The sequence below is a fragment of the Rattus norvegicus genome, chromosome 9 (assembly GCF_021556685.1).
Source record: "Rattus norvegicus strain SHRSP/BbbUtx chromosome 9, alternate assembly SHRSP_T2T, whole genome shotgun sequence".
NCBI lineage: Eukaryota > Metazoa > Chordata > Mammalia > Rodentia > Muridae > Rattus > Rattus norvegicus.
Genome location: NC_141542.1, coordinates 89,038,878 through 89,062,901, shown reverse-complemented (window position 1 = coordinate 89,062,901; position 24,024 = coordinate 89,038,878). Strand labels below are relative to the sequence as shown.

The 24,024-nt window shown below is 44.2% G+C and overlaps 1 protein-coding gene, 2 non-coding genes and 1 pseudogene across 4 annotated transcripts in view; 2 read left to right on the top strand and 2 right to left on the bottom strand.

Annotated features, from left to right (window-relative positions):
• Positions 1-7,851, top strand: part of Pecr (peroxisomal trans-2-enoyl-CoA reductase) — a 28,570-nt gene extending 20,719 nt beyond the window's left edge. For both annotated transcript variants that reach the window (NM_133299.2, XM_087564404.1), the window contains 3 exon segments: positions 90-200; positions 4,945-5,056; positions 7,601-7,851. In NM_133299.2, the coding sequence (NP_579833.1) occupies positions 90-200; positions 4,945-5,056; positions 7,601-7,686 (309 nt within the window). In that variant the 3' untranslated portion in view covers positions 7,687-7,851.
• A 3,675-nt stretch (positions 7,852-11,526) lies between these two features.
• LOC120094957 (U2 spliceosomal RNA) lies at positions 11,527-11,717 on the bottom strand. The gene has a single exon (XR_015629994.1). It is a non-coding gene; the product is annotated as a U2 spliceosomal RNA (small nuclear RNA).
• Positions 11,718-14,404: 2,687 nt separating this feature from the next.
• Vdac2-ps1 (voltage-dependent anion channel 2, pseudogene 1) lies at positions 14,405-15,302 on the top strand (annotated as a pseudogene).
• A 403-nt stretch (positions 15,303-15,705) lies between these two features.
• LOC120094955 (U2 spliceosomal RNA) lies at positions 15,706-15,896 on the bottom strand. The gene has a single exon (XR_015629995.1). It is a non-coding gene; the product is annotated as a U2 spliceosomal RNA (small nuclear RNA).
• Positions 15,897-24,024: the final 8,128 nt, after the last annotated feature.

Below are 24,024 nucleotides of genomic sequence, written 5' to 3'. Positions count from 1 at the left end.
ACTTCTTCCCTCTACATCCCCAGCCCTTGGTGTCTTGACAATTTAATTCTCCCCATTTACTCACCTTCCTCGTTTGTTTTCTAATACAGGGGACCATTTACTCCCAGACTGCTGTTGACAACTATGGCGAACTGGGACAGACCATGTTTGAGATGGCCTTCGAGAATATCCCAGCTAAGCGTGTTGGACTCCCCGAGGAGGTGACGTATCTGGGTGGCACTGATGAAAATATCTTGAGAAATGTGTGACATGTGGCACCCTGGGCATGTGGCCTGCAGTGTCTTCAAACCACGTCTCCTTGCTTTGGGCTCTGGGGCATAACCTAGTTAGTTGCTTTGATGGCTGACAGCAGACTTTCCTCAGGAATGAAGGCCATAACGTTAGAGACAGCATGTTTTTGTTGTCTTTGTAGCTATTTTATTTTATCACATGCAGCTTTGGTACGAGCAGCCTCAAGCAAGCCAGGTAATGACAGACTCTTGAAGTTCCACAGTGGAAGGAAGTATGTTAAAATCAGTAGTTTTCCAAGTGACTGAGGAGTAAACATAGTTTACTGGCTTTGCATTTATGAGCAGGAAGAGCTCTTCCAGAGGACCTGAGTTCAACCCTCTGCAACTATATCAGATAGCTCCCACTCCATGGAGATGCGGCACCTCTGGCCTCTGCAAACACCCACATTCACATGTATATTCCAAACACACACACACACACACACACACACACACACACACACACAGAGAGAGAGAGAGAGACAGACAGACAGACAGACAGACAGACAGACATAATAACAATAAATATTTTAAATAAATAAATACATGTCATATAGGTAGGAGAATCAATTTTATTTAAAAGCCAATTTTTGCTGGGCCTGTGCCTTTATCAGGTACATAGGAGACAGAAGCAGGCAGACAGAGCTCTGTGAAGTTGAGGCTAGCCTGGTCTACACAGAAAGTTTCAGGCTACCTACTGAAACCTTGTCTCAACAAACAAACAAAACACAAAACAAAATTAAAGTCAAATTACAAAGTTTTAGGTGTCAGTAAGATGTGTCAGCGGGTGAAGATTTGATCCCAAGTCCCTCCCAGTGGCTGTCCCTCCACAGGAACACAGGGTGCAGTACCCCTGGAGGCCAGAAGAGGGCCAGAAGAGAGCTGGAATTCCAGGCAGTTGTGAGCCACCTGATGTGGGTGCTGGGAACCAACTCATGGCAAGAACAATAACGCCTTCTTTTTTTTTTTTTAACATTTATTTATTTATTATGTATACATCATACAGCTTTCTGCCTGCATGTATGCACCTGCAGGCCAGAAGAGGGCACCAGACCTGATTATAGATGGTTGTGAGCCACCATATGGTTGCTGGGAATTGAACTCAGGACCTCTGGAAGAGCAGACAGTGCTCTTAACCGCTGAGCCATCTCTCCAGCCCCACAATAACGCCTTCTTAACTACTGAGTTATCTCTCCAAGCCCAATTTTTTAAAAGATTTATTTATTTATTATATATAAGTACACTGTAGCTCCCTTCAGACACATCAGAAGAGGGAGTCAGATCCCATTACAGATGGTTGTGAGCCACCATGTGGTTGCTGGGATTTGAACTCAGGACCTCTGGAAGAGCAGTCGGTGCTCTTTACCACTGAGCCATCTCTCCAGTCCCCAAGCCCAATTTTTAAAAATTTAAAACAAAAGTCAGATTTCCCCTAAATTGTTGTATAAATTGAATACAATTTTGGAATTAAACATATGGAGAAGGGTTTATTTAGATAAATATTAAATTTTATTTTATTCATTATCATTGTGCGTATGCGCATGTGCCTGGGTGTGCTGCACTGCACACACTGACAGGCCAGTCAGGAGATGCCTTAGGACAACTGGTCTTTAGAAATACATTAGACCATCTACCTTGTATGGAAAATCAAAACTACAAGTAACTTGATGGGGGGAACTTGGTTCTAGTTTCTAGAAATAGCTCATGTTATGTTTTGTCCTGCCTTTCCGGAGACACATACCTACAGTTATTGAAAGGTTTATTTAAAAAGACTGCTGTTCTAATTTAGATTCTATGTTTTTGTGAGGGGAGTAATCCTACAGTAAAGGTTTCTGAATGCCGCAGTCCTGTACTCTAGTGAGAGTGAGTCTATTCTAGGCATGAAATCCTGAACTGCCACAGATTTATGTGCTAAAACTTGGAGCATACTGGCTTGGTATGGTGGCACACACTGTTAATTCCTCTGGAAGGCAGAGGCAGGCAGATCTTTGTGAATTTGAGGCTAGCCTGATCTACATAGAGAGTTTCAGGTCAACCAGGGCTACATAGTGAGATTTTGTTTCAAGAGCAAATATAACGAAGATACTGCCCCAAATAACTATTTTTTACATTTTTTATTAATTTTTATTTATATGAGTACACTGTATCTGTCTTCAGACACACCAGAAGAAGGCACCAGATCTCATTACAGATGGTTGTGAGTCACCATGTGGTTGCTGGGATTTGAACTCAGATCCTCTGGAAGAGCAGTCAGTGCTCTTAACCACCGAGCCATCTCTCTAGCCCCCAAAATAACTATTGATGGGCCATGTTATGTTACCATTTTCCCACTGAAAGGAAAGACTTTAAATTATTTGAGATGAGGAGATAACATGATTAAGTTTTATTTAATATAGAAGACTTTTTGTTAATATGAGTTAGAGTATCAGAATCATATTAGAGCCAGGCAGTGGTGGTTCACACTTTTTGTCCCCAAACTTGGGAGGCAGAGGCAGGCAGATCTCTGAGTGTGAGGCAGTCTGGTCTATAAATTGAGTTTCAGGACAGCCAGAGCCTTACAGAGAAAGCTTGTCTTGAAAAGCCAAGGGTGGCTGGCGAATGGCTCAGCAGTTAAGAGCACTGACTGTTCTTCCAAAGGTCCTGAGTTCAATTCCCAGCAATCACATGGTGGCTCACAACCATCTGTAATGAGATCTGATGCCCTCTTCTGGTGACAACAGTGTACTCACATACATTGGAATAAATAAATCTTTAAAGATCTATTTTATTTATTATACATATTAGACAGCTGTAGCTGTCTTCAGACACACCAGTAGAAGGCATGACTTAAACTCATTGTTATTATGTGGCTAAACGCTACTTATGTTTGCCAATTCTTCTGTCTTTAATTCTTTTCTGTTGCCTGACCAAGAGCTGCTGCTTACTTTCAGTAATTTTTGTCTTCCTTGAACTCTTTGCTATTCTAAGGTCAAAAGCCACTGGCTTCTGGTAATTTGACTCTAGCTGAAAGCAGTAGGGGAATTAGAAAAGGTTTGGTTTCTCTCTGGTTCAAGGGCCTCTAGCTGGCCAGGAGTGAGGCTTAGAGTTCAGTTAACTCCTTATGTGCCAGAGAGAAAAGAAGAGGAAGAAAGGGAGAAGCCAAGCACACACATAGACACACACAAACACACACTTAGGCTTGGCCTGACCACCCGTTGTAACATTTCACAAGTGTTCATACATAATTATATACATATACATATATGTATGTACATACATATAGGCAACCAGACAATACCAATATATATTTGGTGGATCGGGCTGACCCCAAATGACACACTTTATTTCTTCTCTCTGGCAGTTTATACCTTCTTGGACAAAAGTTCTCCATGGAATTACCTCATAGATAAAGTTACACAAAAGGGACGTCACAGAAGGATGTCTGTAGTAAGTTTAAAGCAGTGTTTCATTCTATAAGCTCATTATAAGTTCAAAGCAATAGTTTCACATGGCCTTGCTTCACCATAGTGCACCTATGATGGCCTCATCCTTGGACCTGGCCTAGAATGTTTTCCCTTAATCACAGATTTGTTCCAAGCCTGCACTCTTTTTTTTTTTTTTTTTTTTTTTTTTTTTTGGTCCTTTTTTTCGGAGCTGGGGACTGAACCCAAGCCTGCACTCTTATCCTAGTACAGCTCATCCATGACATTTGAAGGTTTACAGAGCTCTATTTGTAGCTTTATTCTATGTGGGGCTTGAGATTACTTGTATGAACTTAAGAACCATCAGAAATTGTGAAAACTCTTCAGTTTGTCTATACAGCATTACTGCATGAGGATAGATCTTCATGTTGAGCTGCAGGAAATCTGCCCAATAGGAATCCTTAGGCTATGGAATAGTGGCAGGAAAGGCACAGCAGCAGCGAGAGGCAACCCTGGGATGGAGTCTTCGGTGACCTTGCATGTCAGAGCTCACCCATCGAAAGCCATGCGAATGCCAGGAGAGGGACGTGCTCCCACCCTTCATGAGACTCTGCCTCCGTTTACCCTGAGTAAAATGAATTCTGTTTCATTTGTGAAGTTTCTGTAAAACCTCACCAAGTGACTGCATTTGGGAGGAGGTGACGAAGACCTTCAAGTTCCCCTGGTGGGAAGGGAGCTCCTGTGATCTGCCTGACAGGGCCACACACTGAACAAATCAGAATGCCCGCATTGCTACACACACATACTTACTGTATGTGGGACTGAGGTGTGAGAACCATGTGGCCCCGATGACAAATAGAGTTGTGGCAGACAAGTGGGGGCCTCAGAGGGAGTTAATTGTTAAAGCAGGAAACCACCATATTTACCTGTGGCTTCTTATACCGTGCGCTTGCCTGCCGCTGTCTACTGCTTCTGCACACCTTGTTGCCTTTGCCCTGGTTGTTACCTGACGTCACTGCTGTCCAGACTGTCTCTGTGCTGTCAGGTCATGGTGCACACGCATGAGGGTTCATGATGCAGTCCTATGGGCTGGGATGTGCTTATTCAGCAATCTCGGCTCCCAGGAATGGAGAAGAGCCTTTGCTCCCTCCCTCCCTCCCTCCCTCTCTCCCTCCCTCCCTCCCTCCCTCTCTCCCTCCCTCCCTCCCTCCCTCTCTCCCTCCCTCCCTTCCTCCCTTTACTCTTACGTAGGACATACTCTCCTCTCTCCCCAGATCTCCCCTCTGGTGTGCTTCCTACTGTCCCCCGCAGCATCCTTCATCACTGGACAGTTAATCAATGTGGACGGAGGCCAGGCTCTGTACACTCGCAACTTCACGATACCAGGTAAGCAGCCAGGAAGTGGAGAGTCACAGGCCCTTCCCTGTCCATGCTCCATGTCTTAAGTTGCTAGCTCAGAGGTGGGGGTTTTCTTTCATAGGCCATCAAAAAGTACAAAATGTTAATTTTTATGATGGGATTTTAAAGAAAAGTGTTCTCAGCTGCAAAAAAAAAAAAAAAAAAAAAATCTAAACCTCTAAGTCCAAAGAAGGACCAAAAGGAGGCAAAGGCTGGCTGTGCTCAGAGGTTTACAGATTCCTCTTTCCACTCTCTAAGTGTTGCATAGATCGAAGAGGGGCGGTCCAGTTCGACTTTGTCCTCTCTTTGGAATATATACAGCAAGTGAAATGATGAATTTCTGTATTCAATAAGTTTTATTCACAAAAGCAGTATTTTTAAAGATTTATTTTAATTGTTGAATGTATATGAGTGCTCTGTGTGCATGTACATCTGCAGGCCAGAAGTGAGCATTGGACCTCATTATAGATGGTTGTGAGCCACCATGTGGCGGCTGGGAACCTAGGACCTCTGGAAGAGCAGTCAGTGCTCTTAACTGCGAAGCTATCTCTTCAGCCCCATAAAAGCAGACTTTACTTTATCCTATTGAAACAGAATCTCACTGTATAGCTCAGGCTAGCCCCAGCCTCCCATTACAGGTCTGTGCAACAATGCTTGGTTTGAAAACCTTACTTACATGAATTCAATTCAATAACAATATTACATACAATTAGATGTGTAAATTTGTATCTCTTTTGGTGTTGGGAGGGAGGGTCTTATAAAATCAGATAGTCCAGCCCAGAACTCAGGAGGCAGAGGCAAGGAGATCTCTGTGAGTTCCCCAGACCAGCCAGGACCTCAGAGGGACACCCTGCTCCTTCTCCCCACACCCCCCAAAAAACCCAACAACACCAAAACAAATAAAATCAGATAGTCCAGAGTTCTATTTTTCAAATGACAAAACAAATCCACAAAAAAATAGAAAACACAGGCTTGAGTGGTGACTCAGTAATTAGGAGCACTGGCTGCTCTTGCAGGGAACCCAGGTTCAACTTCCAGCTCCTTCATGGTGGCTCACAACCGTCTTAAAGATGGGGGAACTGATACCCTCCTTTGGCATCCACATATACATAAGCATAAATAAACATTGTTTAAAGCATGCTAACGTCCAGGGGTGTTGCTCTTGATAGACTCCTTTACCAGTATATGCAAACCCTGGGTTGAACTCCCAGCACCCCATAAAACCAGAAGTGGTGGTGCACGCCTTTAGCCCCAATTATTCAAGGTGTTAGAGGCAGGAGAAACAAAGGTTCATGGTCATCCTCAGATACATACCAAGTTTTAGGCCAGCCTGGGCTATGTAGCATAGATTGAAGATCTTTTAAGAAATGCACATTTAAAAAAAAAGCAAAACCCAAAGCCTCAGGGAAAACATAAACACACATATATTTGCCCTCTTTCTAAAGATAATTACTAGTTTCCATTAGCAAACAAACTCCTGGTTGCTAAGGCTGCTTCCTGTTCTCTATCCTGTGGATTTCTTATGTGGATATGGTGATATCCCTAATGCTGTGAATGTCTGGTTGGTTGATTCCCCCCCCCTTTGGTGTTTTGAGATAGGGTCTCACTGTCTACCTGTCTCTGCCTCCCGAGTGTTGGAATTAAGGGCATATGCCACTGTGCCTGGCTCCTTTACCTTTTTGAAGACAGTGCCCCCCCCCCCCAAGCAGGACTGATACAACTCTCCTGTGCTTTGCATTTTGCATTTGCAAAATTGCATTCTGGCTTTGCAACTGAGGACCTAACAAATCATAGTATTAGGGCTGTGGTGCCACGGGCCTTTAATCCCAGCACTCCAGAAGAGAGGTGAAACCAATCTGCTCTACGTAGTGAGTTCCAGCACAGCCAGGGACCCTGCAGAGACCCTGCCTCCAAACAAAAACACCCAAGACTATATTTCCTAGGGATGTTAGGGGATTAGAGTACACATGGTATCAGGTCCTGTGTGGCTGTCACCATTGACCTTTCAGGCCAGGAAGCTATTGGCTCATGAAGAGGTGAGACATATCTAAGGGCCTTTGTCTCTTCCTCTGTTTGTTCCCATGAGGTGTCATCCTTATGAGGCTGGCTTCCTTGGTCTTAGGATGGCAGCCTGCCACTCTGAGACCACGTGTTTCTCTGTCCACATCCAGCTGATTGAAGAGCCAGGAGACAGAAGGGTTGCACCTCAGCATGACCTCCTCAGTTCCGAGTCTGCTCTAGGGTGGAGCAACTCACAAAGATGTCCACTTGTATGTAGCCAGGCACCCGAAGCAGGGAGTGGGGGGCACTGAAGTTACCCCTTTTACTTGCAGGAAGACTCAGCTGAGAAAGCTAGTGAGTAGCAGGCCCGACATTCAAGCAGAAGGATTTTTGCAGAACTGCCTGTCCTGCAGAGCTCTTAGCCTCCATGAGCTAAGAAGCAAGGCAGCAAAGAAAACCATAAGGCTTGGTAGAAACTGGGGCGATGGGTCTAAGAGATTTGCAACTGACACTTTTCCGCTTACTAAACAGATCATGACAACTGGCCTGTGGGAGCTGGGGACTCTTCTTTTATCAAGAAGGTGAAGGAATCTTTGAAGAAGCAAGCCAGGCTCTAAGCCAAGGAGACAGCCACCCATTGTGTTTCCTGCGTGCCTTAACGTCCTGAGAATGTTCGTACTTCATAAGAACTTACGATTTCTGTGGGGGAAAATCACTTTAATGTTAATAGTTTTATCTTTGTAAAAAACTACTCCCAAAATAAATGTATCTTCATGTTCAAACCAGTTATCATCTAATGATTTTTTTAAATATTTATTTATTTTATGTATGTGAGTACACTGTCAGTATCTTCATGCACACCAGAAGAGGGCATCAGATCCTATTCAGGTGGTTGAGAGCCACCATGTGGTTGCTGGGATTTGAACTCAGGTCCTCTGGAAGAGCAGTCAGTGCTCTTAACTGCTGAGCCATTGCTCCAGCCCCCTGATTTTTTTAAGGATTCCCTTTTTATTATTATTTTAAACTGTGTATGTTGGGGGAGAGGGGTGCATGCTCAGGGGGGCAGCGCCCAAGGAAGCCAGATGCATCAGATCCCTGTGAACAGGAACTTTAGACAGTGTGACCAGCTGATGTGGATATGAGAACTGAATTCACTTGGGGCTTCCAGAAGAGCAGTAAATACACTTAACCACTGAGCTGTCCCTCCAACCTCCTAACCTAGGTTTTTTTTTTTCTTTTTTAAAGGTTTATTTTACACACACACACACACACACACACACACGCACGCACGCGCACACACACACACTATAGCTGTCTTCAGCCACACCAGAAGTGAGCATCAGATCTCATTACAGACGGTTGTGAACCATCATGTGGTTGCTGGGATTTGAACTCAGGACCTCTGGAAGAGCAGTACCTGGGACTTTTTTTTTTTAAAGAACAGACAGAGATTAACAAACTTAAGGGTATATTCTTATTTCCAGGAGAGATATTTGAAAAGCTGTAACCATTCAGGGTCACAAAGGTGTGTGGTGGCACATATCTGCAATTCCAGAACAGAGGTAGGGAAGATCAAGGTTCAAGGCCATCCTCGGCCACATAGGGAAATCATGAACTCATGAACGCTTTTGCAATCTTATTGCAAAATAAAAATGAGAACAGTGAAACTGTGGCATATTTATGATTAACACAGATGGAGCAGGGTAGTTTGTAGTTCTCATGAGTCATAGTTGTGTAAGACTAAAACTACTGCCGGTAGGAAGTGTGGCATAGGTCGCAGTCTGTGGTTCCACATCACAAGGCGTTCTTGCAGCTCCTTGGTGGAGAGGTTCCCGGATGGGATATCATTCTGCATGGGATGGCTTACTCACGAATATGACTTTCTGTTAGCTCCCCTGACGGTGCTGCTGCTGGGTGACTGCAGAGAGGGAAGGCAGACCCTCGCCTTGAATAACTATAACTTCGACAAGAGGATGTCAAAACAAAGAATTCCTAAGTATGACAGGGGATTTGTGGTAGAGGGCTGACGAGGAATATACAAAACCTTGGAAAGCGTGAGAATAGCCAGCAGTACGGGAGGGCTGAGAGGAAGCATTCCCCTACCCAATACACTCAAGTCTAATAGAGTGGTCACCGCTGTGGCTCCATGCAAAGCAGAGAAGTAACTGTGTGGTACTGTTTATAGAACTTTCTAGAATCCCATTTTAGTGTACTAAGGACAACTGCATGTGCACGATGTCTCACCAGAGGACTCTGCTGCATCACCCTATGGAGGTGCAGGACAAGCTTGGTACTGTTGGCTCCGTGGAAGTCGCTTGCCTCTGCACTGAGAAGCTGAACTCACCTCCTCTTACATCTGCAGATCTCAATTTTTGGGTCAGGACCATCAAAACCACGCACTTCTGATGGTCCTGAGCCTCCCAACCATGGATTCACTTTCGTTGCTACTTGGTAGCTGTAATTTTGCTACTGAGCCATGTTTCAGTTCCTAAAACCATTAGAAATGTGTGTTTTACATGCTCCACTATGTTCATAGCAGCCTTATTTATAATAGCCAGAAGCTGGAAAGAACCCAGATGCCCTTCAACAGACGAATGGATACAGAAAATGTGGTACATCTATCCATTCTACAATGGAATACTACTCAGCTATCAAAAACAATGACTTTATGAAATTCATAGGCAAATGGATGGAACTGGAAAATATCATCCTGAGTGAGGCAACCAAATCACAGAAAAACACACATGGTATGCACTCACTGATAAGTGGATATTAGCCCAAATGCTCAAATTACCCTAGATGCACAGAACACATGAAACTCAAGAAGGATGACCAAAATGCGAATGCTTCACTCCTTCTTTAAAAGGGGAACAAGAACATCCTTAGGAGGGGATAAGGAGGCAAAGTTTAGAACAGAGGCTGAAGGAACGCCCATTCAGAGCCTGCCCATGTGGCCCATACATATACAGCCACCAAACTAGATAAGATGGATGAAGCAAAGAAGTGCAGGCTGACAGGAGCCGGATGTAGATCTCTCCTGAGAGACACAGCCAGAATACAGCAAATACATAGGCGAATGCCATCATTAAACCACTGAACTGAGAACGGGACCCCCGTTGAAGGAATCAGAGAAAGGACTGAAAGAGCTGAAGGGGCTTGAGACCCCATATGAACAACAATGCCAAGCAACCAGAGTTTCCAGGGACTAAGCCACTACCTAAAGACTATACATGGACTGACCCTGGACTCTGACCTCATAGGTAGCAATGAATATCCTAGTAAGAGCACCAGTGGAAGGGGAAGCCCTGGGTCCTGCTAAGACTGAACCCCCAGTGAACTAGATTGTTGGGGGGAGGGCGGCAATGGGGGGAGGATGGGGAGGGGAACATCCATAGAGAAGGGGAGGGGGAGGGATTAGGGGGATGTTGGCCCGGAAACCGGGAAAGGGAATAACGTTTGAAATGTAAAAATAAGAAATACCCAATTTGGGGCTGGGGATTTAGCTCAGTGGTAGAGCGCTTACCTAGGAAGCGCAAGGCCCTGGGTTCGGTCCCCAGCTCCGAAAAAAAGAACCAAAAAAAAAAAAAAAAAAAAAAAAAAGAAAGAAAGAAATACCCAATTTAATAAAGATGGAAAAAAGAAAGAAAGAAAAGAAATGTGTGTTTTATGATGGTCGCAACCCACAACTTGAGAAACGCTGTCCTACAGTGCCTCTGTCACCCACTACTGATAATGTCTAAGGCCAGCTGGCAAACCACATAAAGGGCCCAGTTCAGTTTTCACAAGGCTGACAGACAGTAAACTGTTAATCGTTTGGAGTGGCAGTTTTGCTGGGTATAATGTTACACCTGTGACTCCGGCATTCAGGGTGTGAAAGCAGGAGGCTCAGACACTCAAGAGTCATCTCCCCTACATTGTGAGTTCCACTTTGTACAGCCTTGGATCTGTTGAAATCCTGCCCCACCATTGCTGTGCACACAGTTCTAAACTGTGCCTGACTGTTCTGTGGCCTGCAGCATCTTCTGTGCTGTCTTGGAGTGGGTGGGTAAGAATTCCTGTGAGATATAGAAATAACACTTTGTTCCCTCCTTTCTGGGCCAAATGATCGGGGTGTTGCTGACCACTACTCAGGGTTCTTTGTTGCAAACACTCTACTCCCAGGTTGTTTTATGAACAGAGCTATCTATCACATGGCTCTAATCTACACAGTGAAACAGCTATTACTATTAAGGGGCTCCTTTAATAAGGGCTGTCATGTGACTAGGTGCAATGTGCCTAGGAAATTGCCTCTTGGGGTCCAAAATGAGACTGCAAATCTTCAACTTGGTTCTACTTTCAGTTTGCCTTCTGCACTGGCTATTGAATAAGTTTAGACTTATCTCATATTAAGACACGTCAGCGAATAAATAGCTACAGGCAAGTCATCAGTCTTTTGTTTAACCATCATCATCCCCCCGAGGGGGTGCACCGTTCCTGGAGGTACTGCAATACCAGGTCGATGCGTGGAGTGGACGGAGCAAGCTCCTATTCCAACTCCTAGTTCCAAAAATCCATTTAATATATTGTCCTCGGATAGAGGACGTATCAGATATTAAACTGATAAGAACAGATACTACACTTGATCTTAGCCAAAAGGCCGAGAAGCGATGCCTGGCAACCAGCACGCAGCCATGCTCTGCGTCCGCGAGACACATTAACATCGTGGTGACCACCCGCAACCTTTACTTCCTGCTTCTCCTGCGGTTCCTCCCTCCTCCCATCCGCGTCCGCGTCCCTACATCTCCACTCCACCTCCCGTACCCACAGCTTCAGCTACAATTTCCACGACCTCGGCTCTCCCGGCGTTCCCGAGCGCGTAACCCAGTCTAATTTGCATGCCCCGCCCTAGAGGGCGTGGTGGCCGAGATTGGCAACTACTCCCGGGTGTCTCGGCAAGGCGCGCACGCCGGCTCCGGGACACTTCCGGTTTATCCTCCACTGAAAACGGAAGCGAGAGAGGAGGGTCTGCAGCTAGATGTACCTGAGAAGCAAAGTACAGGAATGGAGGCCGAAGGGCTGACCTACTTGTCTAGTTCGCGTTGTCTGGAAGACGAGCTTTTAAGTTGAAGTTTATGTCACTTGTGTCAGTATTTGGACTTTGGAGGTGGTCCAAGAAGCGCAAGTGCTTTATTCCAAGCCAACTCTCAAATACCAGACCTGACAACAAACTTAGCATGAGCTCTGGAAGGTTATGGTTTCCTCTGTAAAGTCATTGCACAGCCCCTTTAAATTAAGTCCAGTCATAAGGGTTCTTGCTAAGCTGAGTGATTTAAGTTCCATTCCTGACCTACCCAGCTGGTGGAAGGAAACGGTTGACTCCTGCCATTTGTTCTCTGGTCCCCATATGCTCTGTCTGGCATGCACTACACCACCCCTCCGCCACCCCCACGTGTTTGAAAATTTAGAGAAAAGAAAGCAGGGAGCCAGTTGACACTGCCTATAATTTCAGCACTTGGGAAATACATAGCTTTAGGTTTCAAACAGAGCCTCAGCCATGAAACCATTAAGGCTAAAATGCTAGATTCTTTTTTTTTTTTTTTAATCTGAAAAAAGGGGCTAGAGAGATGGTACAGTTGATAAGACGTCTAACTGCTGTTAAAAGGAACAAGTTCAATTCTCAGCCAATTCTCACATCGGGAGACTTGGGGACCTGCAGGCATCAGCACATACATGCACATACCCGGAAACAGGTACATACACACAAATAAAAGTAAAAATCTTTTTAAGAGAAAAAAAAATCTGAAAGAGGTTTTAGTGAAGAGAAAATACCAAGAGAAAGTAATGGAATTAGGGGACATTTCAGGGGGTGCAGTGGAAACCTAGTCCATAGAAGCTGCAAGAGTGGGGTTGGGGATTTAGCTCAGTGGTAAAGCGCTTGCCTAGGAAGCGCAAGGCCCTGGGTTCGGTCCCCAGCTCTGAAAAAAAGAACCAAAAAAAAAAAAAAAAAAAAAAAAAAAAAAAGAAGAAGAAGAAGCTGCAAGAGCAGCCCTAGCAAAGACTATTAGGGTCTCAGAGCCTGAACCAGCCACCTTCTGCAACCAGGCAAAGGCCTCCAGTGGAGGGATTGGGGCACCAACCCAGCCACAAAACGTTCAACTTCAAGTTTGTTATGTCTGTAGAATGTTCTGGGACTGGAGCCTAAGCACCATGAGAACACAGCTCACAGAATCAACTGACACTCATGGAGGCCTGAAGAGGTCAGGGAGCCTGTAAATGCCTGACCTGGGTCCTTGCCATGCATGCTATGGTCATGTAGCCTGGTATTTCTTGTGGGAAACACAGCAGTGAGAGTGGAGGCTGTCCCTGCCACTCACCTACTTGTGAGACTCTTTCTCCACGATTTCCTCATCCAGCCTTGATGTGATGGTATGTATGTTCCTGGCCTTATTGTAGCTTGTTATGCTGTGTTTGATTGTTGTCCTTAGGAGGCCTGCTCTTTTCTGGGTGGAGGCAGAACAGGGTGAATCTGGGGGTGGGGGGAGACGGAGGGGGGAACACTGGGGGAAAGGGAATCTTCAGTCCAGATAAAATATACGAGAGAATAAGAAATATTTTATTTTATGTGTATGAGTGTGTTGCTTGCATATATGTCTGGGCACTACCTGCCTGGTGCCCATGGAAGTCAGAAGGTATTGGCTCCCATAGGACTGCTGACCAGACAGTACCCTTAACCTCTGAGCTTGTTTCTTAAGCTCCTGAATGTTTGTTCCCATCTTATTTTAAAATCATGCATACAAAGGGGTGGGGGGGGGGGTGCAGGCCGGCGCCTGGTGCCAGCTGTAGTTAATTTGTTGTTGGTTTTTTGTTGGCATTTTTCATTTTTTTTTTTTGATAACACATTGCAAGGGGAACAGCCCCTAATTATTTTGCTTGATTCCTCAAACAAGTTTAAACAATAGCCTGTGTTTTAAACAAAATGGTAGCACATTCCTTTCAGGCCCGTCACTAGAATTTATTTCAGAGGAATGCTGACATCTAGGACTCTCTCTGACACTACTTCTGTCAGTGAATCCTTATTTCTATGTGAAAGAGCAAACCTAGAAATAACGTAACAGGTCTTTGCTGTGAAAATCAGCATAGACGCAAAGGAAATTTTAGCTCTTGGAAAAACAAGTAAACCTAGAGTCTTCACTGCCACCGGCCTCATTTCAGTCTGCTGCTTGTTCACCTAACACTAGCAAGTGTTTTGTGGCAGAGCAAGCTGAACATGATTTGTACACCCTTGTACATCGATCTTTTCAGGTCAAAACTATGGTATGTAAGATAACACTAAGACTGAATTGCAGTCGCGGCTGGCAAAAATGCTACCACAAAAACATGTAGAAAACTTCGCCCTCCAGATGCGGTGGCTGCAGTGCAACTTCCACAGAGCTGAGTGGCCTCAGCTGAGAGCCGAGCGGTGGCGGCAGTGCACCCCAGGACAGGAGCAGATCACCTTATCCCTGCGACTTCGCCATGGATGAGTGTTATGTACCTGTATACCTGCACTGCCAATGTGTATCCCTCCACCCTATGCTGACCTTGGCAAAGCAGCCAGAGATATTTTCAACAAAGGATTTGACTTTGGGTTGGTAAAGCTGGATGTGAAACAGGAACTGGTAAAGTCAGTGGGACCTTGGAGACCAAGTACAAATGGTGTGAGTCTGACTTTCACCGAGAAATGGAACACTGATAACACCCTGGGGACAGAGATTGCAATTGAAGACTAGATTTGTCAAGGTTTGAAAACTGACCTTTGCCACCACCTTTTCACCAAACACTGGAAAGAAAAGTGGTAAAATCAAGTCTGCTTACAAGAGGGAATGTATGAACCTTGGCTGTGATGTTGATTTTGCAGGACCTACCATCCATGGATCAGCTGTCTTTGGTTACCACCAGGGCTGGCTTGCTGGGTACCAAAATGACCTTTGACAAGTCAAAGTTAACAAGCGGCTACAGGATTGGGGACTTCCAAGTTACACACAAATAAAAATAACGGGTCAGAATTTGGAGTATCAATTTATCAGAAAGTATGTGAAGATTTTAATCAGTAAACCTTGCTTGGACATCAGGTATCAGCTGCATTCGTTTTGGCATTGCAGCTAAATACCAGTTAGACCCCACCGCTTCTATTTCTGCAAAGGTCAACAAATCTAGCTTAGTTGGAGTGTGCTATACACTGGGGGAAGAGCTTTAATGCTGGAGTCCACAAACTTGGACTTGCCTCAGAAACCGCTCAGAACCGATATCTGGCCTTATATCTCCACGCAACAGGCAAGCTCCCCCTTTACCTCTAGAAGATGGTCACATCAAAGGATGATAAACCAAGAGCTGTGTTTTCAACTTTTATAGATAGTCACCGGTTGGCTGATTTATTTCATTATCAGAGTAGATGTCGTGCAGCCTAACAAGTTCCTTTTTTTTATAGGATTTATTCATTTATTATATATAAGTACACTGTAGCTGTCTTCAGATACACCAGAAGAGAGCATCGAATCTCTTTACAGATGGTTGTGAGCCACCATGTGGTTGCTGGGAATTGAACTCAGAAAACCCGCAAGGGAAAAGTAGAGGAAACAAAAAGCACACTCTTTTGTTTGACCATCATTGTTCCCCCGAGGGGGTGCACCGTTCCTGGAGGTACTGCAATACCAGGCCGATGCGTGGAGTGGACGGAGCAAGCTCCTATTCCAACTCCTAGTTCCAAAAATCCATTTAATATATTGTCCTCGGATAGAGGACGTATCAGATATTAAACTGATAAGAACAGATACTACACTTGATCTTAGCCAAAAGGCCGAGAAGCGATGCCTGGCAACCAGCACGCAGCCATGCTCTGCGTCCGCGAGACACATTAACATCGTGGTGACTACCCGCAAACCTCACTTCCTGCCTCCTCCTCGGCTCCTCCCTCCTCCCATTCGCGTCCGGGTCCTTCCCATCTCCACTCCACCTCCGGCATCCACAGTTTCACTACAATTCCCACGACCCCGGCTCTCCCAGCGTTCCGGAGCGCGCACGCCGAGTCTCATTTGCATGTTCCGCCCTCTCGCGAGGGGCGTGGCGACGCACGCCCACCTAGGCCCATGCAGGTCGCCACACCTCTTGCGACGAGGCAGGACATGCAAATAACCTCCCGCCGGCCTCTGTTTTTTCACAGGCTGACTCACAGACAATTCCGATTTGGAATCCACCAGAAATCCAGCGACCTGAAGGGGGCGGGTCCACGGCCAGACGAAGCCGAAAAGCCCCCGAGGCAAGACCCGGCAGGACCCGGCAGGACGAGGCAGGACAGTGGCTGAAGGGTGAACCTACTGCTCCTGATCACGTTGGCTTAAGCCAGTCTTCCCGAGTAGAGAGGCTGGCTCCGAGAGCGGTGGGAAGCGCAGGGAGTCTGGCAGGGAGTTCTCTCTGTTAAGTGTTTCCACAGTGTTGTCAAGGCAAACTTATTTAGGTAAAAACTGTAATAAATGTTGACCAAAAGAAAAAAACCATATATTGAAATTCCTTAATAAATTGCGTGATGTCTTGAACTTTTCTATAGTTTTCAGGCTTAAAAAAAAAGCCGATGGTTACATGATCAAATGCAATAATAATGCAGGGATCGGCCTTTGGCACGTGGTAGTGAAGAGTGGACGGACTCACTACTCTTCTAGCAGAGATCTTACAGGCTGAGAGATCCTTGGCGCCCAGAACCTCTGATCATTTTCGATTAAAGGACAGTAGGTGACAGAATGGCGACTCACAGAGGATTCTAACATAATCCTGATGGGAATTTACCCAGAATTTATACTGAAGAGCTGTAGGGGCTCTGGCCTGGTTCTGTGTCTCTTTGAGTGTTATAGGGGATAAAGCTGGGTAGGATGCTGTACACTTTACAACCCCAGCGACTGGAAATTCGGAATGGAGGACCAGACCAGGCAAAGCCTAAACCATATGAGACCCAGCCTCAAGTCAAAGACGATTTGCCAAATATAAAGAGCAGAATGCTAAAAGAGCACAGTTCTAAATGTGCTTATGTGTTATGTACTCAGATTTGTAGGATCTGGGCTTAGAACTGTCCCCTTCCCCAAGACTTTGGGACCTCTTATGCCAAACACAAACATCACCCTGATTCATCCTGTTAAAGACTTTTTGTTGTGTTTTCTTATATCTGTAACTTTGTATCCATCACCTACTGAATGAATTTTCATTAGCATTTAGTTGATTTAGGAGAAGGTACCTGTGGTGGTTTGAAAGAGAATGGCCCCCATAGACTCGTATATTTGAATGCTCAGTCACCAGGCACTGGAATGTTTGGAAGGATTAGAAGGTGAGGCCTGGTTGGAGAAAGTGTGACACTGGGGATGGTCTTTGAGGTTTCAAAAGCCCATGCCAAACCCAGAACTTCTCTTTCTGCCTATGTACCAGGAAGTAGCTCTCAGCTACTGTTCCAGAGCCTGCCTGCAAGCCAACATGCTTCCTACCACATGATAACGGGCTACACCTCTGAAACTGTAAGCCAGCCCCAGTTAAATGCTTTTTCTTACAAGAGTTGCCCTGGGGGTTGGGGATTTAGCTCAGTGGTAGAGCGCTTGCCTAGGAAGCACAAGGCCCTGGGTTCGGTCCCCAGCTCTGAAAAAAAAGAACCAAAAAAAAAAAAAAAGAGTTGCCCTGGTCCTGGTGCAGCAGCAAAACAGTAACTAAGACAGCACACCATTACATAGGTTATGCTTAATTTTTGTCAGATAACTCAATAAGAGGGCAGGAATACTTATTATTGTAGGACTAATCTTGCAGAGGTGGGAAAAGATTTGAGGCCAGATACATGTGATCATTATTCCTATCAGTACTGGAAAAGTTATGACAGGAAAGCTGTGTCAGAGTTCATTAAGAAAATACAATAAAATGGGGATATTGGGTACACTGGTATAGTTAACAATGGGTTTGTAAAGATGTCGCAGTAGATTAAAACATGAAAAAGACAGGCCTGAAGTAAGTACAAAGGACCCAATGCACTAATCAAAGCGTGGCCTTCTCAAGGCACATATAGACATTTAAGGTTCATATGTGAGTAGAAGACAAAGACTTGTGCTCACAAACACTGAAAAAGCCAGGAGACTTTAAACACAAAGAAAGAAGATTTCATCTGTACCCCTGGAATGCCAGAAAAAGGATGTATTTACAACCTGGTGTTTCCTCGATATCTGCCGTTACGGGTTCCGCCTGTATTCCCCAGAATTTGTTTCACTTCTCCTAGGTCTTGAGCATTGCTTTACTCTATAAAACCTATCCTTAGCAGTGATGTCATCTGTGCTTTACAACAGTATAGGGACTCCCATAGATTCCATGCCTTACCCCAATCTATGGTAGACCTCCACCAACACACACACACACACACACACACACACACACACACACACACACACACACACAGTGTGCATTTTCTCTGAGGATGAATTTTTCAGGGGCTGGAGAGATGGCTCAGTGGTTAAGAGCACTGACTGCTCTTCCAGAGGTCCTGAGTTCAAATCCCAGCAACCACATGGTGGCTCACAACCACCTGTAATGGGATCTGATGCCCTTTCTGGTCTGAAGACAGCGACAGTGTACTCATGGGCATAAGATAAATAAATAAATCTTTTTTTTAAACATTTATTTATTTATTATGTATACATCATACAGCTTTCTGCCTGCATGTATGCAACTACAGGCCAGAAGAGGACACCAGACCTGATTACAGGTGGTTGTGAGGCACCATGTGGTTGCTGGGATTTGAACTCAGGACCTCTGGAAGAGCAGTCGGGTGCTCTTAACCGCTGAGCCATCTCTCCAGCCCATAAATAAATCTTTTAAAAAAAATAGTTTGATGCCTTTGTATTCCATGAAGTCACTAAGTTGATGCCACAGATGTGAGGAGAAAGACCACTGACCCAAATAATTAATAATAACCATTATTAAAGCTTTTAAAAAATTCATGTACTTGGGGTTGGGGATTTAGCTCAGTGGTAGAGTGCTTGTCTAGCAAGCGCAAGGCTCTGGGTTCGGTCCCCAGCTCTGAAAAAAAGAAAAAAAAAATTCATGTACTTGGGCTCAGCGGTTAAGAGCACCGGACTGTTCTTCCAGAGGTCCCGAGTTCAATTCCCAGCAACCACATGGTGGCTCACAACTATCTGTAAAGAGATCCGATGCCGTCTTCTGGGGTGTCTGAAGACGGCTACAGTGTACTTATATATAATAATAATAAAAAAATTCATGTACTCTGATTGTGTCTCCCTAAAGTTGAGGCTCAAGAGATCAGCATTGGACTGGTGAATATAAGTTTTTGTTTTTTTTTTAAGATCCAGTTGATAAGATATAATTGCCCACTTAGACATACAAAGCCCGGTACCATCCATCCCTAGGAACATTGATAACAACCTGTAAATACACAGAGCAGAATCTTAACATCACCTGCTATGGCTTCTCACCCCTCTCCACCTCCTGTCTCTCCTTTCTCCTCCAGTCTCCTCCTCCTCCTTCAAACTTCTCTTCCGACCATCCTTCCTTCTCCTCCAATGATAGGCCTCCTTCTATCCTGTACCGGCCCCTCACCTGTATTTTACAAATTCAATGGGGAGGTGGTTCTGGTGAAGTCACCTGAGTTCTAATGAGTAGTGAGTAGGCAGTTGTCCTTGGGGCAGTGGAATTAGCATCAAAATACAGATAACTCCAGGGCAAACCACAACATTTACCCCTTTTTGTCCAGTTAAAAAGCCTTTTCACAGCTACCGTGTACTCATATACATAAAATAAATAAAATCTTTAAAAAAAAAGCCTTTTCACTTATATATAAATTGAGTACAATTATTACCATTCTACAATTTATAAAGCATACGATATACTCAACATCCAGTCCATCACTATGTCAATTAAACAGAACATTTAGTTATCCATTCCAGCTTAAGAAAGGCTTAAAATCTATATTATATCTTGGCTAGCTTGTATACTATCTGATAACTATCCAATAAAATATATATTCAGAGTTATACAGCCTGATAGGCTATGAGACTATAATCAGTCTTCAACCCCGTCAGAAATCTGAGAATGACCAAATATCTATACACATAGGAAGCCTAACACGGCTTCCAGAACTGAGAGGTTGTAGAGACAAATCTCCACTAGCGCAGTCCCCTGTTAGCAACATGTGAGCGCAAGTCTTCAGCCTTCTGGCCCAAAATCAACTGACAGGCTCTTGAAATGCAAATTTTGAAGGGCTGATCACCCTGTCTTGGCAGAATTTATCAGTCAACTATTCTGCATAATTTGTCCTTTTCTGGACAGTATTAGTCTGCAGATGAAACAGGCGGTTTTGTCCAGTGGCTGCCTAGCCACAAAGTATTGCCTCATCTGGAGGTAGAGATGTTCAAATTCTTCATTAAATCCGCCAAAGGGGAACTGTTAGGAGCAGATATGTCTCAACAAAAGATAAATACCTTTAAATCTCAAATTTTGTGGATATCTGACATTTTTGAAAACCATCTATCTATATAAGGTAATCTGAACTGTTGTCTCCATATCCTAAATTTTATCTTGAAAGTACTCTCACAAACTCAGAGCCATGACTTTGCTATTTGAATCTTAACTCACAGGTGCAATCAACTCAGAAGTTTGTAATGACAACAATAGAAGAACTGGCTCTAAACCTTGTACTTTTAAACTTTTTTGACAAATAAATTCTATACGAAAGCAAAGATATCATTTTAGCTTAATTACCAAATGAGATTATGACTGTACAATTCAATCTAGCTAATTCCTCCCCGTTAAATTACAACCAATTTTAAATTCCTCATAAAAACAACTTTAGAATAACCACTTTCAGCCCCCCCAAAGTCCAGGGAATTGGGGCGACGACTCCTCCATAACTTCTTCAAGCTGTATATGGGTGTTGAGCTATCCTTGGGGGTAGGGGGTAGGAAGAATGAAGCAAATGCTGTAGCCAATGTGTCCTGACTGGACCCAGCTGAAAGTCCTTGAGATCAGGATTCCAAGTAGGCACACACTGTAAAATACAACTCTCAAGACAAAAGTTTAGAATGGAGATATCTTTTTGTTTGACTCTCCTGAATAAATTTTTCAGGCGGTCTACCTCAATCAAATCTGATCAGTATGACTCTGTGAGATTTCCAGAGCCTAATCACACTTTTTAAAAGCACAAAGACAAAATCTTTCTCCCAAAATTCTGTGTTCCTTAGTCTGAAACTAGAAAAGCTTGTATCTTGCACTCTCTCCCAGAGTAATAATATAATCATAAAACTCAAAGTCACACCCATTATGAAGATTAAACAATTTTTTAAAAAAGGAAGCAAGCTAAACAATGAGCCTGATAGGCTTATCAGGAAATTAACCCAAAATTCCCGTGGAGCCCACGTTAAGAGACTTTGAGCTTCCTGTTGTGGTAAATATCAAAAGTAACCACAAACCCTTGCTAGCCAGCATCAACCAGCCATATGGCCTTTAGCAGGGTAATTCATAAGACAAACCAAATACTTTCTATCAATTCCAGTATCAATAAGCAACATATCAAACCAGGACTTTAGCCCAAAATATCTCAATCTGTTAAGCTCTCTACCTGGAGCCACAGATTTTTATTTAACCTTAATAACTTCTATAATATATGCCTGCATTCACTCTCCTTGGTGTTACAGACATTCGGGTAATCTCTTTATTCTCTTCTTTCTAAAAACAAACTCAATCACCTTTTAATAATACCCGTAATTAAGAAGTAGCTTGTCTAACTAGGATTTCAACCCAAAATTCCCGTGAAGCCCGCGTTAAAAAGAATATGAGTATCCCTGAAAGACTTTCTAAACAACTTTCTTTAAAAAGCAACTTTTAATCTCTAACTCTGAGCTGCCATTACTTCTCACACAGCAGGGGACCTACAGCCTGCCAGCCCAGGTGGCTTCCCCGTTTCTTTGTTTGTATTCCTTTGAATTTCTTTGTTTAAGATATCACATGACTTAACATGGTGCCAGCCTCCTATTACTTGGAAAAAAAAAAAACTTTCTTTCAACTCTTAGGATTACTAGTGGCATATCTTGGCGGAAACACATCCCAGCCGCACGCTTTCCTACACTCAAACCCTCACATAAAAGAACACACAACACAATAATCTTAGATCCAATTGGTAAGATGTAATTGCCCACTTAGACATACAAAGCCCGGTACCATCCATCCCTAGGAACATTAATAACAACCTGTAATACACAGAGCAGAATCTTAACATCACCTTCTCACCCCTCTCCTTGGAATATAAGGTTTTATAGCTCAGGGATAAGGGATTTCCAAATGGGAAAATGGCAGGCAAATAGGTGGGATTACAGAAGAAGAACAAAAGCGTTAGTTGGTCATAACAATATCTTAGGAAACAAAGGTGTCGCAAGGTGGTCATAACAACAGGTGGTCGTCATAACCTCTATTAAAAAAAGATTTTTATTTATTTTATGTATGAGTATTCTATCTACAATATACCCGTGTGCCAAAAGAGGGCATCAGAGCCCATTACATATGATTATGAGCCACCATGTGGTTCCTGGGAACTGAAGTCAGGACCTCCGGAAGAGCAGCCTATGCTCTTAACCATTGAGCCATCTCTGCAGCCCAACCTTTTTAAAAATATATTCTTGAAGATTTTATTTATGTGAGTACACTGTCACTGTCTTCAGACACACCAGTAGAGGGCATCAGATCCCATTATAGATGGTTTGTGAGCCACCATGTGGTTACTGCAAATTGAACTCAGGACCTCTGGAAAAGCAGTCAGCCCTCTTAACCACTGAACCACCTGTCCAGCCCCCACGATATCCTTTTGAAACAAGGGCATGATTGCCATTTCCTGGAGCAGGCGGAACAGAACCATTTGTAATTAAGGTTGCAGGTGGGGCACAGCCCAATCCCTGAGAAACAAATTTAATGTTAAACGGAAATGAAGCTAGTTTATCTGTACTGTAATACGACTTTCCAGTCTAAGATGGAGACAGGCTGGTCATCAATAATGTGATCATAAACATTTGTAAACGACTACTTCAGGAGGCCACAGTTGTCTGGGTAAGGATCTGTTGGAAGTATACGCACAACGTTGTTCCCAGCACATCTTGTAGAGTTCCTACAGATTCGGGGCCCTAACAGGATCACACAGTGGCAATTCCTTGTGGGGGTCAGTTCTTTCTGTCAGATGGCAGCACCTCCTTGAACACACACACACACAGAGTCACTAACTGGTGTCCAGGGAGCTGTGGGGGCTGATTTATCTGTGACAGGAGAGTTTATATAGAGCATTTTTGGATGAGCAGTGCAGTTAAACATGGTGTAGGAAAACGGTAGGAGATCTGGGCTACGTTTTGCCTTCCCAGGGCCATGCGTCTTGTACTCCTGCTTAGTCCAAAATCTCACCCTCTCCCGTCTCCTGTCTTCCTCTTCTCTTGAGCACTTGTGTGGATATGCATAAGACTTGAACCTCCTATAAAGCCTGACTCCCTCCATCGGCACAAGACTGTTACTTTTGTTGTGCACCAACAAGGCTCAGGTCCAGGTCTGGGTGCTGAATGGCTGTGAAGGAGCTGTTCTCTGAGTTAACTAGAAGAAAAGATGTGCAAGACAGAGAGCTACTGAAGGCAGGAAAGTGGCACGAACTCAGCCCAGGGAGGGAGCAGATTGGATCGCAGGTGTGTACCATTACTTACTCCCTGGTCCGAATCAACCAGCCACCAGGGTCATGGCACACTTTCAGACAATCTGGGCTTTACAGCTGAGGGAGGAAAGACTTGTTTAGAAACAAGAAGAACCTGGAAATAAAAACCCATAGACTAAAGGACCCTAACGTCTAGATGACCTTGGTTTCCTTCTTGCATGTACTGCACGTATTTGCTCGCCTAGGGAGTTCTTCAAGACTGCATCTCTACTGCAATCTGGTCCTA